The sequence below is a fragment of the Rhea americana genome, unplaced genomic scaffold (assembly GCF_003343005.1).
Source record: "Rhea americana isolate MKP2758 unplaced genomic scaffold, rheAme1 scaffold_79, whole genome shotgun sequence".
NCBI lineage: Eukaryota > Metazoa > Chordata > Aves > Rheiformes > Rheidae > Rhea > Rhea americana.
The window spans coordinates 947461-962620 of record NW_028186967.1 but is presented as its reverse complement, the minus strand read 5'-3'; the positions used below and the strand labels follow the sequence as shown (position 1 = coordinate 962620).

General features: G+C 43.7%; 1 protein-coding gene across 1 annotated transcript in view; it reads right to left on the bottom strand.

Annotated features, from left to right (window-relative positions):
- TRIM24 (tripartite motif containing 24) overlaps nucleotides 1-13855 on the bottom strand; it is a 189364-nt gene extending 175509 nt beyond the window's left edge. The window contains exon 1 of the mRNA XM_085322607.1: nucleotides 13693-13855. Within this exon, the coding sequence (XP_085178733.1) occupies nucleotides 13693-13855 (163 nt within the window). The remainder of the gene's footprint in view (nucleotides 1-13692) is intronic.
- Between the last annotated feature and the right edge of the window lie 1305 nt (nucleotides 13856-15160).

Genomic DNA, 15160 nt, shown 5'->3' with positions numbered 1-15160 from the left:
AGCTGCGCCCGGGGGGCCCGGCGCTGCCGGCGGCATCCCGGTGCAGCGCCGCGGCTGCCGGGGCCGCTGCGGCGACGCGGGAGGAATTTGCCCCGTCATTAGCGCGGGTCCCCCTGGCAGCGGCGGCCCCGCTGCGCCGGGCACAGATAAGATGAGGAATTTCGGGCCAYCTCGCAGCTGGCGCTGACACTTTCCAAGGAATGTTCCTGAAACAAAGACCCAAATTCCTACATCCTGATTCCTGCGGCTCCCACAGCTGAATGCCAGCGGCCAAACCGTTCTCAAATCCTTCGGTTTTGTGTGTCCTGGGCAGGCATCCCATCTAACTGTTGCAGTTTCTGCTGCAGCAAAATTGTGGAAGCACACCTGATGCTTTCCCTGTCCGTGCACCTAGTAGTGCAAAGTCAACTCGTTAGCTGCTGCCTTCCAGCCTTCTAAACCGAGTGATCTTTAATCGGTTCTTTGTTCTCTTTTGAAGAGTACAAAAAGAGGTGTCCTGGTAGAACCACTCTTGTATAATAGTATCACAGCTGAGATGCAATATTGTGTGTATTATACATATTACCACATTGTGTCCACCACAATACCACAAGATATTTTAAAGTAGATTTAAAAAAAATAAAAAAAATAAAACTGTTGATTAAAGTCACTTAACAATCACTAATTGTACTATTGCATATTAATAACAGTGTAAAAGAAGATCTTCAATAAACTGCTGTAGGCATTTCAGAAGTGATGCAGAAAGGGTGAAATAAGCCCCCAGTGCTGCAGYTCTTCCTGGCTGTCTGTACTGCCTTATTCAGCATGAATCGGTGGGACTACTCTATCTGCTGTTCAGGGTCTGGGCACTGTCACCTACATCACTAGAGTTTTTGGAGACTTTTTCATCTAGTGGTGTTCTTTGAATAAGAGTTACTAAAACAAACAAGATCTCTAAAAATCTTTAATGTAGCAAAGCAGAATGTTGCATAATTCAATGACAAAATTGCTCTGAGCAGGCTTGATGGGTATCTTTCTTTCCAGATTTGTATACTGTGTGCTTAGCCCTTAAGTTGCAATTTCACAGTGGCTTTAAGCTGACATAAGTGAGGCTGCTACTAGAAGGAGTGTTCCTGCCTTGCTGCATTTCCCATCTGCAGCCTTGACGAGAAGTAGTGAGAAGCTGTGGAATTAGCTAAAACAATCAGAGAACTGAGTGGAAAACTAACCCACCGGCACAGGAGTAGGGAGGTGCATGGGATTCCCGCCTTSAGAGGCAGCCTCCTTGGCAGCGATGTAGCTCTGCGGAAGTTCAGGCTTCTCTTAAATCGGCACAGTGACAATCCTGCGCGCTCTCCCCTAGCCCTGCACAGTCCTGCTCCCTCCTCTGCCCTCCTATAGGTCCAGCTGGGCAGGGAACACTTTCAGGGAGCTGCTCCAGCAAAAACTAGTCATTTTTAGGTAGGGTTGGTTTCCAGCTGACTCAGCCCCAGGAAGCATCCCTTCACATGTACCTCTTTTGTTTTCTGGCAACAGAAGAGAGGGACAGCATAGTGCAGACAGGGCATTGGCACAACAACTCTTAATTTGGAGCGATTAAAACTGCTGTGTAACTGCACCCTGAGTCAGGATGGGTGCACATACCCAACCCCTGTTTCTCCCCCTCTCCACATTTGTAGGAGTTTTCATTCTGAGCTGTGTCTTCCTCTACACACAATAAACATGTTAGAAAGTCCTTGGCGAGAGGAGGAGCCGAGAGGTAGAGATCTATTTTTCTGAGAAGATCAAGTGAAACACAAGTATGTCTATCAGGAGGAGCTGGCTAAAGTATTAGCCTAGGACTAGGACTGTGCATTTGAGTTGGGGAAATTGTTGCAGAAGGCAGCTGGGAGAACGTGGTTGCAGAATTGTTTGTAGCTACTGATCAATAACAGGGCAGGACATTTAAATAGATCATAGTTTAAAGCTCTCTCACCTCCCAAAGCCTGCTTGCCTGACAAGAGATCAGAACTGTGCCAACGTCCCSCCTTGACAGCAAAGCGGGGCTGAGCTGAGACCAGCTGCTCCACAGAGTGCTACCTTGCGACTGGCACTACTTTCACGGGGATACCTGGCAAGGCTTCTATCTATCATCTTCCTCTTACCTAGAGAGCTGAAGGGGTTTGTGGCAACTCGGGGCTATTTCAAGAGTTRCCTTAAAAAGCAAAGTTAGAAAGTAGCTCATGATCCCCCAAACACCTAGCTGTAAACTTTTGTGGCTGAATAGCTTAAGAAGCGGTGTCTGAGCCACCTACTCCTCAACAGTGGGGGCTGGCAGCCCATGGTGGTGGTAGCACTACCAGCCATTCCCAGCGTGCTAGTTCTGCTCATTGAGTCAGATCTCTGCAACTTCTAGTCATTTTGTGCTCTGTCGTAAAATACAGAGCCATTCACTTGTCAGATTGTTCATCTTGCTCTTGGATGCAGGTTTTCTTCAAAGGTCATTCACCTCGGCACCTCCATGTCAGAGTGGGTTGTCCAAAACAAATCTGTTTTCTCGATCTTGTGCTGTAGCCCAGTAGCTCCTAATGAGTGCAGAGTGTTCTTCCTGAAGTGCAGGAATGTGCTTGCTGGTTAAGCAAACCAGGCATATCTAGTTAGCAGAGTAGCAGGGAAATCTGTTTCTCTGATGGCTGGTTATAAGAAAACAGAGGCAGGAGGCCAGCTTTCATGTTTTGGGCTCTGTCAAGATAAACCGTGGAGCAGCGCATTCAGAATTGAAGTGTGTTAGCAGCTTGCTTAGCTAGTCTTAAATAACTTAATTGTTCTCCCAAAGACAACTTTGGAAGATAAGTCATGCTTTTGCAATTGTGAAACACTGAACAAAAAGAAAGAAAAAGTATTGACCAAAAGATTGGTCCTGTATACAAGCTTACTGACTCWGTGAAGCACACCACTCAACTGGAACAGAACTGGACCATTGTGAAAGATCTATTGATAATCAGATTAATTTTCTTGAAAGCTTTTTCCCCCCAAGTGAAAGGAAGTTTTTCTTCTGACTGGGTACAGGTCAGGATGACAAGAATTAAGATAATTCTTTGAGACTGAAAACTCCGATAGTAAAATGTTTTTTTTKGGGGGGAAGAGGTTTTCTTTTTGCTTTGTTCTCTTAACACAGCAGGAAAATCCAATGAATCCATTTGCTATCAGCTCACCTGTTAGTGGAAAGAAAGGACTCTTCTTCACTGGGTCATAGAATTAGTAATAAATCTAGATTGTTTATCAAAAACGCACTTAAATAATTTTTGTTGCTTTAATTGGTATTTCTTATTCATATTTTTAAGAGATGCTAATAACTAAACTATAGTACAACTAAAAGCTTAGTTCCCTTCTTGGTGCAGATTCCAATGAGTTGAAGTCAGTTTTATGTTCTCCTTCATGCAGGGAAGGAAATATGTAAGTGGTATTAGAGTYCTGCCTACCACAAATTAGGCTGCTGGTCCTGACAAGCATGGATTCAAGCAAAATGTTGAAAATTTCAGCCCTTCACCTCCTCTTTTTTTTTCTTGCCTTCCTCCAAACATCTTCCATCTGATGGATTTGGGAGGCAATGGCAGCAGGAATGGCAGCAGTGAATCTGGAATATCAAGGCCCTCCAAATGGCTTTTGAATTTAATGCCAATTCTATCTCTGCTTGCCTGTGCAGAGCTGTCTGGCGAGGTCTTGCATTTGCAGGAGCAGCTCCAGCAGATGCGCTGCCTCCAGGTTTCCCTCACCAAGGGCCCCCACACTGCTGACCCAAAAACTCTCCAGAGCATTAAACAGTTGGGAGGCAGCAAAAGAGGGAGAGGGCAGCCCCCAGGGGGGAGGTGGAGCAGGAGGATGACGATGGCCTCCACCAGGGGTTATGCAGAGCCACGCGTGATGAACCCGAGGCATGGCCCCATCCTGCAGCAGAGCTAGATGAGCCTTCTGAACGCCCCTGCGCCACCGCTCCAGGACAGTGAGCAAAAGCAGAGATAGCAGGCATCAAGCTCAAAGGGACTAAAAACAATCTTAAATCCTGGAAATCATACTCCTCGTTAAAACTACACTTACACCTTACACCAGTTTTACTTTATTTTATTACTCATCCCTGTCATCACAGCTCAGATCAGCAAGCCAGTGCCCACACGTAAATACTAGCTGTCTCCTGCGAAGGTCAAGGGCCTTGGCCGTGGCTCCTCTCCTGCCTTCCTGTCCTCACTGAGGGAGGAGAGAGGTTGGAGGGAGGGTTGTAGCAACCACGCTATGCACAGGCAATGCTTCTGAAACATAAGATTGGGCAAAGCACTCAAGAATAGCACTGGGTAAGGGTTTTTGGCAAGTTGCTACTTTGCTAAAAATGAGGTTATGAGGTAGCCAAATCCATTCATAAATTGGAAGCAATTTCATGGAATAGTTTCAGGCAAAACAAATGGCAGAGCATTTCATTTTGGCCACTGGCAGTACAAGCCGAGGAATCAAAAGATTATTAACGCACTTGGAGGTCGTAGTTGCCTTTTCCTGAATAACCGTTTGGTTAGGAAATCCACACAGGCTGTGGGAAACCAGTTTCAGTCCTCTTCTGTGGCCCCAGGGATTAAACTAATATCACAGAGCTCAGGGAAATAACATGATCACTGGGGTATGCGATAGCTTGAGATGGGCAAGAAGAAACACATTCAAGTTGGAGAAGAAGGTATGCCCTCCCTGTGGGAAAATGCATTGCCCACCAGTCCCATAACTTTCCTTCATGGGCTTTGAATACCCAAGAGCACTGCATGACGTCTCACCAGGAAGGAAAAAGACCCCTTCCCAAAATTCTTAGCTGCAACAGAGCAACTGTTGTGAATTGTAGGGTGCTTAAACAGTCTGGGTTTTGTTTAAAAGGAAATTGCTGTTTTGAATCAAGGAGAGGAAAAGTTCATCCAGGACTCCCACATCCAGTCTGAGCAACCAGGGAAAAATCTGGTTTGGATAAGTCAAAACACTGTTTTGGCATCCTGAAATACTTTTTACACCCAAGCTAGAAGTTGAGCAGAATAACTTTTGGTTGCACAGGCCCAGCAATGGAGAAAGCCCCTAGTGGTTGCATAGTACCCCAAAGTTCCTCCTCTAAGGGTATACACACACACACACACATAAATTGTTTCACCATTCTTAATTTTGTGAACTGCATCTCTGCTGCAGGCTGTCTTTCTTTGTAACTGGCCATAGGCTACCTTTAAGTCAAAATAGATAGTAATTGACTTATGCACAGGATGCAGTTGAGATTTCAGAACTGCTGTAAGGGGGAATTGCACATGATTTAATTCCCTCTGTTTTTCTCCTGGCCATCACCAACTTCTGAAAGATGGCAATGTTTTCAGGTGGCTTGTAGACAAAGTGACTTGGCTTGACCCAAAGCTACACGTAAAGAGTGATGTGTCTGTGGGATCTACTGAAATAGATCATACCTTGAAAGTCTCTGGAAGGAAGGACAGAGTTCTCTAGAGAAAGGGTTGAAGTGTATAGGCTTCAACTTCCTGATCTCGTCCCTGCAAACTTCTCCAAATTAGTCAGTTGTTTGCTTTCTTCATACTGGGGTAAACTTCCTGTTACACTCAGCTTCTAGATTTTTCTTGAAAGAGCTAGTAGAGGCAGTGACAAGAGTAGGAACTGCCATAACATATGTCCTTACAGCCTTAGCTTACTTTCCATATACGTTATTGAAAAAAAAATGTTTTTAACCTCCTAGTCCATATAATGTGAAGAGTTACAAATGAGTATACGTTTGAACTCAGTATATATTAATAGTCTGAAGCTAGCACTTTAATGAAGCAATATTTATGCTCCTGTATGAAATCACCACAGATGTAGGCCTTGGAAATACTTCGCCTTTTTCATCCCTGGAAAGTGTAGTCAGAACCTGATCTGAACAGAACTGGAGGGAGTCATCTGGAATATTTGGCTATGGAGCCTCATATTTATCCCCTGAATTTAAGACACAAAGTAAGTCCTCAGAACAACAACAGAAAAAGGTTTTTTTTGAAGTTGTTGGGCCATATTCCCCAACCAGCTCCTCCAAAAGATGCTGTGTCTCTTTAAAGTTCCATTGGTGAACACCACGGGCTTTCTCAAGACATTCGCTTTCTAAGCAGAAATTATTTCATGCTGTACTGGCTTGTCTTGTCTTCTTGAATCTTGCCTTGGAGGAACGGTTATGACTGGCCTACATATAACAACATATTGTCTTTCAGGATTGGGATTTCTGAGATGTTTCAGCGGCTGATCTTATGTTTCCTTGGCCTCKAAGGATGTCCTAAAACCATACTCTCAAACTGAGATCTATGTACTTGAGGCAAGGTCAGAAAGAGAAGAGATACATTACTCCAATTTGGGAAGAGAACTGTGCCTGCTCTGCTACAAGTCCTGGAGGTTCTTGCTTGGTTGCTAGTAAACTATTCACCTAGCCTTCACATTGGATAATATTTGTCCAGGCACCATATATTTGCAGCAAGATCTCCCAACTATAAAGTTATGACTTAACTAATTTAATACATGAAGGACTGAACCATACCCAGACATTTCTTCTTGTGCAGACAGTAAACTGCATGCYTTTCCTTCTGTTACTAGTATACTTGTGTTGAGTGATGCCCTCATTGCTTAATCTGTCAGATTTTATTGCTTACTCTTCGACTAAGTCACAGTTGTTGGCAAGACCCGGTTGCTAACAGTGGATAAAAGCAGGATTTCTTGTTATTTGGTCCGCAGATGCCTCAACGAGGTGCAGTAGCAGGCAGCAGCTTTTAGCAGGCAGCAGCAGAACATGTCTCTGGTGGGAGCGGAGCTGCTCACTTGGAAATATGGCCAAAAGCACTGTAATTTAGGAGTGATGGGAGCAGGCATCTGCAGGAGGATTCAAGAAGCTTCAGTGACTCTGAGCTGTATTACAGTCTTAATCCATCCCTGCTGTTTGCTACAGAGATGGCAAATATGCCAGAGGATGAGGGATGAACACTTAAGAAACCACTTTTCACAGATCATTCCTCTAATAATAGAGGAATAGGCGAAGGTCCAGAGTAGAAGAATGCACTAAATCAAATAGATTTCAAATTCTACTTTAGTCTCTGACTTTCACTAAAAACTATACATTGTGTGACACATCTTAAAGCTCCTTTTTATATCTGCTTTAATGGTATACTTGCCATCTACAAAAAGCACATGTATTAGCCTTTTCTGCTCTGCCATGCAAATTTCCTATTTTGCTACTCAAGCAGTCTACCTTTCTGTGCCTTCAAAACTTTGAACCTGGTGTTTAGTCTCCTCTCCTGCCTGCAACCACCTCTTGACACCTCAATTCCTAACTCCTTGTAATTTCATGTTATACAAGGGAACATTGCTGGCTTGCATAAAAGCAAGATTGCATCTTTATCTGATTAAGAAAGGAAAGTTAAGTCATCTAATTAGAAAACAGGTTATCAGGAAAGACAGGTTTTTTTTTTCCTGAAATGTGGCAAGCTCCGAAACTCCTAGCTTTCATCTAAGAATGGTCCTTCTACCAGTAAGYTAGATTTGACAAAATGACATTTTACCCTGTGTCAAGCTGGACAAACAGTTCATGCATCTAACTCTCTTGAGGACATAAGCTTTTTTCCACAAGTTTGGTTTGCCTGCAAACCATGACTTTAAGACATGGTGGAATCAGCAGAGATGCTTGTTTGCTTCCACATATCTTCTCTGCTAAAATCTCTAAAGTCCTTCATTTCTATGAATCCTGAAGTTTAATAGAAAACAAATTGATAGTATGACTAATATCTATGTTGTGCCAACTGCTTCTGTGGTGATTCCAGCTACGAACACAATTAGTGTCTAATCGTGTGTGGCAGACCAAAAGCTGCATTTATTGAAATAATCAACATGTAAAATTCCTAATGAGGCTGAGGCCATCCTTTCAGATGAGGGCAACTGAAAGACTAACTTGCTAGCTAAAAAGTCCATTGACCAGTGGAGCACTTCTGAGCAAAGTGGCCACAAAATTGCTAGTCTCAGAAAATGGTAACATTTTTAGTTTGCCCTGAGTAGGTTGTGCTCAGAACTACTCCTCTCTCCCTCCCGAAATCTGAGCATGCCTTAAACTATAAGCTTTAAGAAAACGCATCTTAAAAAGCTAAAACCCATAACCTGTGGTCACATCTTAGCTGCCACATGAAAAGCTTTTTAGAATATGCCAGGACCAAGAGATATATTCCTGTCCTGCAAAGCTGAACACCTTCCACTAATGAAATTGTTGACAGCCAGATAATCACCTGGCCCCAGTGCAGTGATGCCTTTCTAATCCAAGCTGAGGTACTGGCTCTTACAGCCAACCTGGCACTGGTTCACTTGGCTCCTGAGCACTCTGCTGACACATGCCGACTTGGACGCTCACGAGAGTGCTCYGGAGAGAAACGTTCCCAGAGCAAGACAACATTTGGAGATGACAGCTTTGGCTGGGACTCTGTATGGCTTTCAGGAGAGTAGATGTCAGATGCTCACATAACCTACCGAGCTAAATGCCTGACTGTGACATATGATGGAATTGTATTTAATCAGTCCAGATACAGAACTAGTAGAAGGGTAATCCAGATAAGCTTTTAGGACAGTAGCACTTCCCCAAAACAGTCATAGTGATTCCTGTCTGAAAAGTAACCAGAGGAAGTAGACCTTTTACGTTCCACAGCTAGGTCATACAGTGGCAGACACTAGCTGTTTCAGTGTATTTCTCCTCCAAAAACTGCAAAGCTAACTCTTACCAATGCAATAATATCAAGCCCAAATATTGACAACAAAAAATGATTTTCTCTCTTTTTTTTCCCTCTGGTTTTCTGAGCATGTTGGGTTTTCATCACTGCTCCAGAGCCACAAGGAAAACCCTTTTATCTAAAATTGTTTTCCTGAAGATGAATCTTCAAGGAGAACCTCAGGAGAGGGAATCACTGGAACTGCTGAAGATGGGGAAAACTTGAGCCCCTAAAAGTGAGTTATCAGAGCTAAAGCAACTGGAAGATTTTTGGCAAGAACAGTTGGAGCCCTATTTTCCAGGCAAACCTGCTCGATTTTCTCAGATGGCCCGGACTGACTCCATACATTAAATATGACTCTGCACTCCCATGTGTCCCTGATTCACTGCAGTTCCCTGAAGAACAGCGTAAACATGTTCTTGCAGCTCATGCGGGAAGCGAACATCTGGGTTCTGTCTTCAGTTGACCTAGGAGGCCACATTCATCAAAACTGAAAAACATTGTGTAGAAAATGCCTCTTCAGGCTTCATCAAAGCCAACTTTTGTTGGTTCAGCTAACTAGGTGGTGAAATTCCCCGGGCTTTACATCTGCCTTTGCAAACACTTCTGCAAACTGGCGCCAGAAGCCTCTCCCCTTTAACTCTAGGGAATGAAGTGGAAGAACTATCAGCAACCTTTTATTTCTCCTCTGCTATTGCACAGGCTGGTGCTTCATCTTTGCCTTGTACCTCACATATTTCTGGAATCAGATATTTTGTTTGAAGACTGCTTTGATAGCATCCACYCTTGCAGTTGGATACGTGTTTTTTAGGGCAGGCCAGCTGTCTGCTGTGTCCTCCAGCTCTTGAAAAACTGTCACAGTCCAACCAGCTCTTGCATAGTTAGCATGAGATGTGTTAGATGAGATGTGCACAGCATTTACTTGGTTTGCTTTAATCCTCAAGCRGCCAAAAGCGGAGCTTGGTAGCCTTTTAGCCTAGGCTTGCATTAAATTAATTTGCATTAAGTGCAACTTCTACTGTAGCCATCCTAAAACTGGATATTCTGCAATCTTTGATTCCTCTGGTAAAAATAACTCCAGCAGTCTCTGCCAGCTACAATAATAAGGTTTTCCTGAACAGAGCTTTGGCTAAATCCTAAAATAACAGYGTAACAGGAATTCTAGAAATGCTAAAACTTTAGTTATGCAATCTAAGTTGGTGTTGTACGRGTGATCAAACTTCATGCTTCAGGACACTGACTGAGGGACATCAGGCTAGTGGAGAAAGCCACCCCTTGTCCACACACATTTGCAGCATGACATGAGGCAAGGAACATCACTGCTCCCCTGTCTTCTTTGAAGGCATTTGGTATCATCTGCTGCCTAAGGTAGTGCACTGCGTGATATAGAGCAAACTTCTGGGCCAGCACAGCAGCTTCTGTCTCTCGGTGCCTAGCTCAAAAGCTGTCAGCTATGTTCTCTATCTCATTTCTTAGCTCTACCTGCTTTTGCAGAGACCATTTCTCTGGATTTTACTTCCTGGATAGTGGCTGCCAATACTTCCGGAGAATGAAAGCCAATTTTTCCTGCATAAGAGAGAGAGATGTGCTGGTGGTTGCATTTTCCAAGAAAGAGGTGTACGGTACAGCTTCTCCTTTTACAAGATTAAACAATTCTAAGAATGTTCCCTTGTGTGGCTTTATGAACTCAACCTGTGCCTTCCTGTAATGCCTTCATTACACATTTTCTATGCTCCATTCCTAACATCTTAAGCCAATCTTCCTTGCTAGTTTGTCCAGAAAACAGGCAAATGGAAATAAGCAACTAGGTTTCTAGAAACTTTGCATAAGAATCTGTTTGTGACTGTAGAGCTCTGGCAAAGGAGGCTCTGAGCCCTGGCATGTACTACTTTCTCCTTCCTGTATTTAGCTGACTAAGATTCCTAAACAGCAGCTTCGCGTCTTAAATTATAGGTTAGGAGTAGAGCGCTTATCCCACAGTTTGTATCCCTTGTACTGATTTAGCTGTAGCTAAATTCAGATTCTTGTGGGAGATGGCCCTGTCTTCCTCAACACCTCAGGCTCTTCCCCCCAGGAGCATTAGTCTCGGATGGGGGGAACTGGATACCACTGTACTAACTAGGAAAGCTGCTCAGGACTAGTGCATACTGCTTATTCCTTGGTGTATGACTTCCTCATATGCTGCCAAGACTGACGCAACTCTATAAAACTGTGCAAGTGAAAGAAGGTGCAGCAGMATGTGAGAGCCCAAGACAAACTCTGCTTTCCTTTGCTGTATAGACCAATAAAGAATAAATGAATATAGTGATAAGACTTTCGAAACCACTGCCTACRAAATCTTCTCCTGTCTATGTGGTCTTCCAGGGCTACAATCTRCCACTGGTATGTCTTCTTAGCTTTGTCTTTTGTTTAATGAAGTTAACCAAAAAACCTTTTCTATCAGTGGAAAAGCTCACGGAAATAACAGACCAGAAAAGGATGCTACAGAAAAAGCAGAACAGAAGCAGGAAGTTAAAGTGCAGCACTAAATAACAGGATTGAGTAGGACTACCACAAATACCGCTAAGCAAATATTATCCTACTTGAAAGAGAACAGTAATATGCATGGGTATGTGTGCACAAAAAATACTCTCCGGTTGCTTGATCATATCTAATTGGGAGCAAAATTGAAGCTATGCATTTTTCAAGGGRTGGATGGAGACGAGTTTTTGTCAAAAGTGGGATGTGATGTCTGATTSCAGACAACMKMKGTTGTCTGGAATAAATCTTGAAAAAAAGTTTGTGGTCTCAGAGGAAAAGAGGGCAGAGCCTTTCAGACAGGCAGAACTGACGAAGCGCATTGCTCTTCTAGATTCATAAAATGTGGTGGCTGGCCAGTTGGCTACTTCATCCATGGAAAAGGGGCCAAGTTGCTTCTTCCCTTCTTTCAATGAAGATACAAATCTTGAGCCTGCTCCTTCTAGCCTTCTGCCAGTTTTATTTACTATGCAACCTGAAGGAAGTACATATTGGTATGACCTGTCATGCTTGGTTGTAAATTAGTAAGTTTACAAGCTATCAAAAAGATTGATAGAGGAAATAATTGTGTGTGTTGTTTCCTTAAACTCTATAATCTTAGAAATAACTTGGATGTTATTAAGGAACTTATTAGTGATAGAGTAAGTGGTTCTAGTCACCTGAGCAGCTGTTCTTTTATCAGAATATATGTAGTAAATTTAAGATCTTTTCTGGCACACATTAGTGACTGAATGTTGGAGCAGTGAAGATAAAAATCTGACTTACAGTGTACAAGTAGTTATAAAATTCCAGTTCTAAAATAACAGTCTTTGATCAAAGGAGCATGGTTGCAGGGCACACTGATTAGAAACAGAAACATTAATTACAGCTAAGGATCAAGCATACCTCTTATCTACACTTAAGTAAAAAGTATTAAAGAAGCAAAGACTTGTCCTAAGGCCAAGCTTCTTGAATTACTACTGGCGAAGCCCAAAGGTTTATAACACCGAGAAATTTTAGTGCACCATCAAGTCCACTTGAGAATGCGTAGAAAGGCCTAACTGAAATGAATATACAGCATAAATAATTGCATTTCATATTGCATACAAAATGCGTAACCTGAAATACAACTGCTGAGGTCTGACTCCCCTGCTAGAAATAGGTGGTACAGTTGTTCTGTAACTAGTCAGCTTGTGAGTCACTGCTTCATGGAGAGCTACAATAGAAGTGCAAACCTTTATACAGTAGGACGTRTAAGAGCAGTGTTATCATGCTTTTATCTGCAACTAAGTAATGGTTGATTCTTAGCTGGCAATCTCTGATTTGGTCACAGTCTTTAACTACTCTGCTAGTTAAGAACTTTGTTTCCATGAAAAATTGAAAGATTAAAATGTCTTGGGCTRTTTGGGCTAAACAGCTGGATAGCCGAGAAAGATCAAGATTTATGCCCTCACTGATGGAAAGATACATGAAGTAGTGGTAATCTGAGTCATCTAGCTTTAAGGTTGTCAGGTAACAATGGAATAAGATATGATACGTAGAGCAACACTTCTAAAAGGTGACAAAACCACAATATGACTGGCCTGTACTACTCCTCAGCACTGTTTACCACAGCCCGTTATTGCAGGATTTGGAAGGATTACACACGCGAAATGCTAGAGATTACATTTTTTGCCGTTAGAATGAAAATAAACATATAGTATAAAGTTTTGAGACTTGCAAATTTCCCTGACCTTCAGCTGGGAGGGTTCTGTAGGGCCAAGATTTTACGAAAACCGTTCCCTAGGTTTTCTTGCATTTTTTTTTATCAGAAGCATCTTAGACCAGAGTCTGTTGGAGCTAATATGCCATATCAGAGTAAACAAGCTAGTGCAATGAAAATAGGAGTAACTACGACTCTCTTAGTTACTAACTGGGCTTGAATCGGCTGTGCCACCTCCCCGTGGTCCCGCCGGATACCCCTACCGGGGGAACCAAGTGCACAGCCGTCCCAGGTGTAACGGTGGTGACTAGTAGTTGCCTCTGCCGGTTGATCTTCGGCAGTAAAGGGGGGATTCAACTGGCTTCTAGCGGGTTTCACAGTCCCCCCTCTAGCCGTTGGCCCAGTGGCGACCTTTCAAAATTTGGGCATGGTAGCGGTCCCAATGACCATCACTGACCTGGCTCTGACCCGCTTGGGGAATGGGTCATCCCAACCCTACYRGACRTGACATGGCATGCCCCTACTTGGAGCAGGATCGGCTTTGCTTGCCTGTCCCGTCGGCTAGTCGAGCGAGTGATGGCTGGGGGAGACCTATCCAGTGGTCCCCCCCCGAGCCAGTGTCTGTGTTCTCCCGGGCATTGTAGCAGGGCATGGGACCCTGTGAGGTCCCCTGGCCTCGTGTGAGACAGCAGGGACCAAGTGGTAGGCAGCCTACCGCCTGACCTAGCTCAATAGMTCAGGCATGCTGCTTACCCTCTAGCTTAAAGACAGAGTAAAATTCTTCACGTGGACGGYGAGTCTGTTCATTTTCTGGAACCGTTGATACCCTGTCTATGCCTACCTGACTGTGTGCTGGAGGGACTTTGTTGGGAGCGGCACGTCTGYGGGGCTTAAGTTCGGGCTGCCCAAACACCATCGGCTGCACCACGCCCCGGTTCCGAATTCCATCCTGGCACAGACGTTGCTCTCGTTACCAAACGAYGCTTCACCTGATTTGACTTGGACTGACGAGCTGTCCATCAAATTCAATCTGGAAAAGGTACCTTGTATCGTACAGGGTTCGTAAATTAATGTAAACCCATCTGCAGTCTTTGRTAATCAAGACCTGATCCAAGAAAGTCCCCACAAGCCCATAAAGAATAAGATTAATCTTTGAGATGCAGGAGTCTTTCACTAGATTATTTGTACAGAGGTGTAGAAATTCCATACCAACGATTAAGAAACATACAGAAGTTCAACTCTTATATAACTAAACTGATTTAGCCAAAGGCAACTGAAGTTTACTATAACTGCAAGCTTTCTCATTTTCTTCTCTTCCACCCACTCCCCTTTAAGTCTGCAATTATACTATTCCCCTAGGTATGATAACGTATCCTTCTTTACCTATTTTTTTACTTTCCTATTGAACAAAATGGCCAATACCTTTGAGAAAAGATGTGACTCAATAAGTAACRTTTCCCTGCTCTGCAGAATTTATCCTACAACTTCAGGAAAATTGGGAGCCACATTCAGGTAATCTCACAAAAGGGCAACAAGATGAGAGAGGAAATCATAGAATCAGGCCCTGAGCCTACTTCCAGACTCTTCAASAAAAGAAGRAAAAAGAARAAAAGATCTCTTTATCAAAGTAATGCTCTCTYAAATATTCTACTTTCATACGCTCAAGCAATACAACTCAAACAATCTAAAGAGGTCTAAAYGCCACACTATTAGAAAAATCAGAAAAGTTCATATAGAAAATACATTTTTTTATTTTATTTCTCTTTTGGATAATTAGTCATCATCTGGACTTTAGCTTACGAGAGCTTTGAACTGACCCCCCCGGGTTTGTCAGTCAACCTGAGCCGAGCATCTGAAGCTACAGCTCTGCGTGCTCGTTGCTGAGACAGATGTACAACGTTAGCGTGATCAGTAACTGAAAACTTGTAATTCGCATGCCAAAGCCTTTTGTCTCCCAAATCCTGCCCTCGCAAGTTTCAACAGCGCACGACGTGCAGAACGTGTCTGAGTCTGTCGCTGCTCCGTGCCTCGCGCATCCGCGACGCTGCCGAACGCGCCCCGAGCGAGAACCAGCCGTTGACTGTTCCTTTAGCGCTCTTAGCTGCCGTGATCTTCCTCACACCCTGCTGACAGCTAGGAAAGGGCTCTGGCAGGGGCCGAGTGCGCCTTTGGGAGGCTCTCGCGCTGAAAACAGCGGAGCATTTGAACAAGCGCTTCCTTG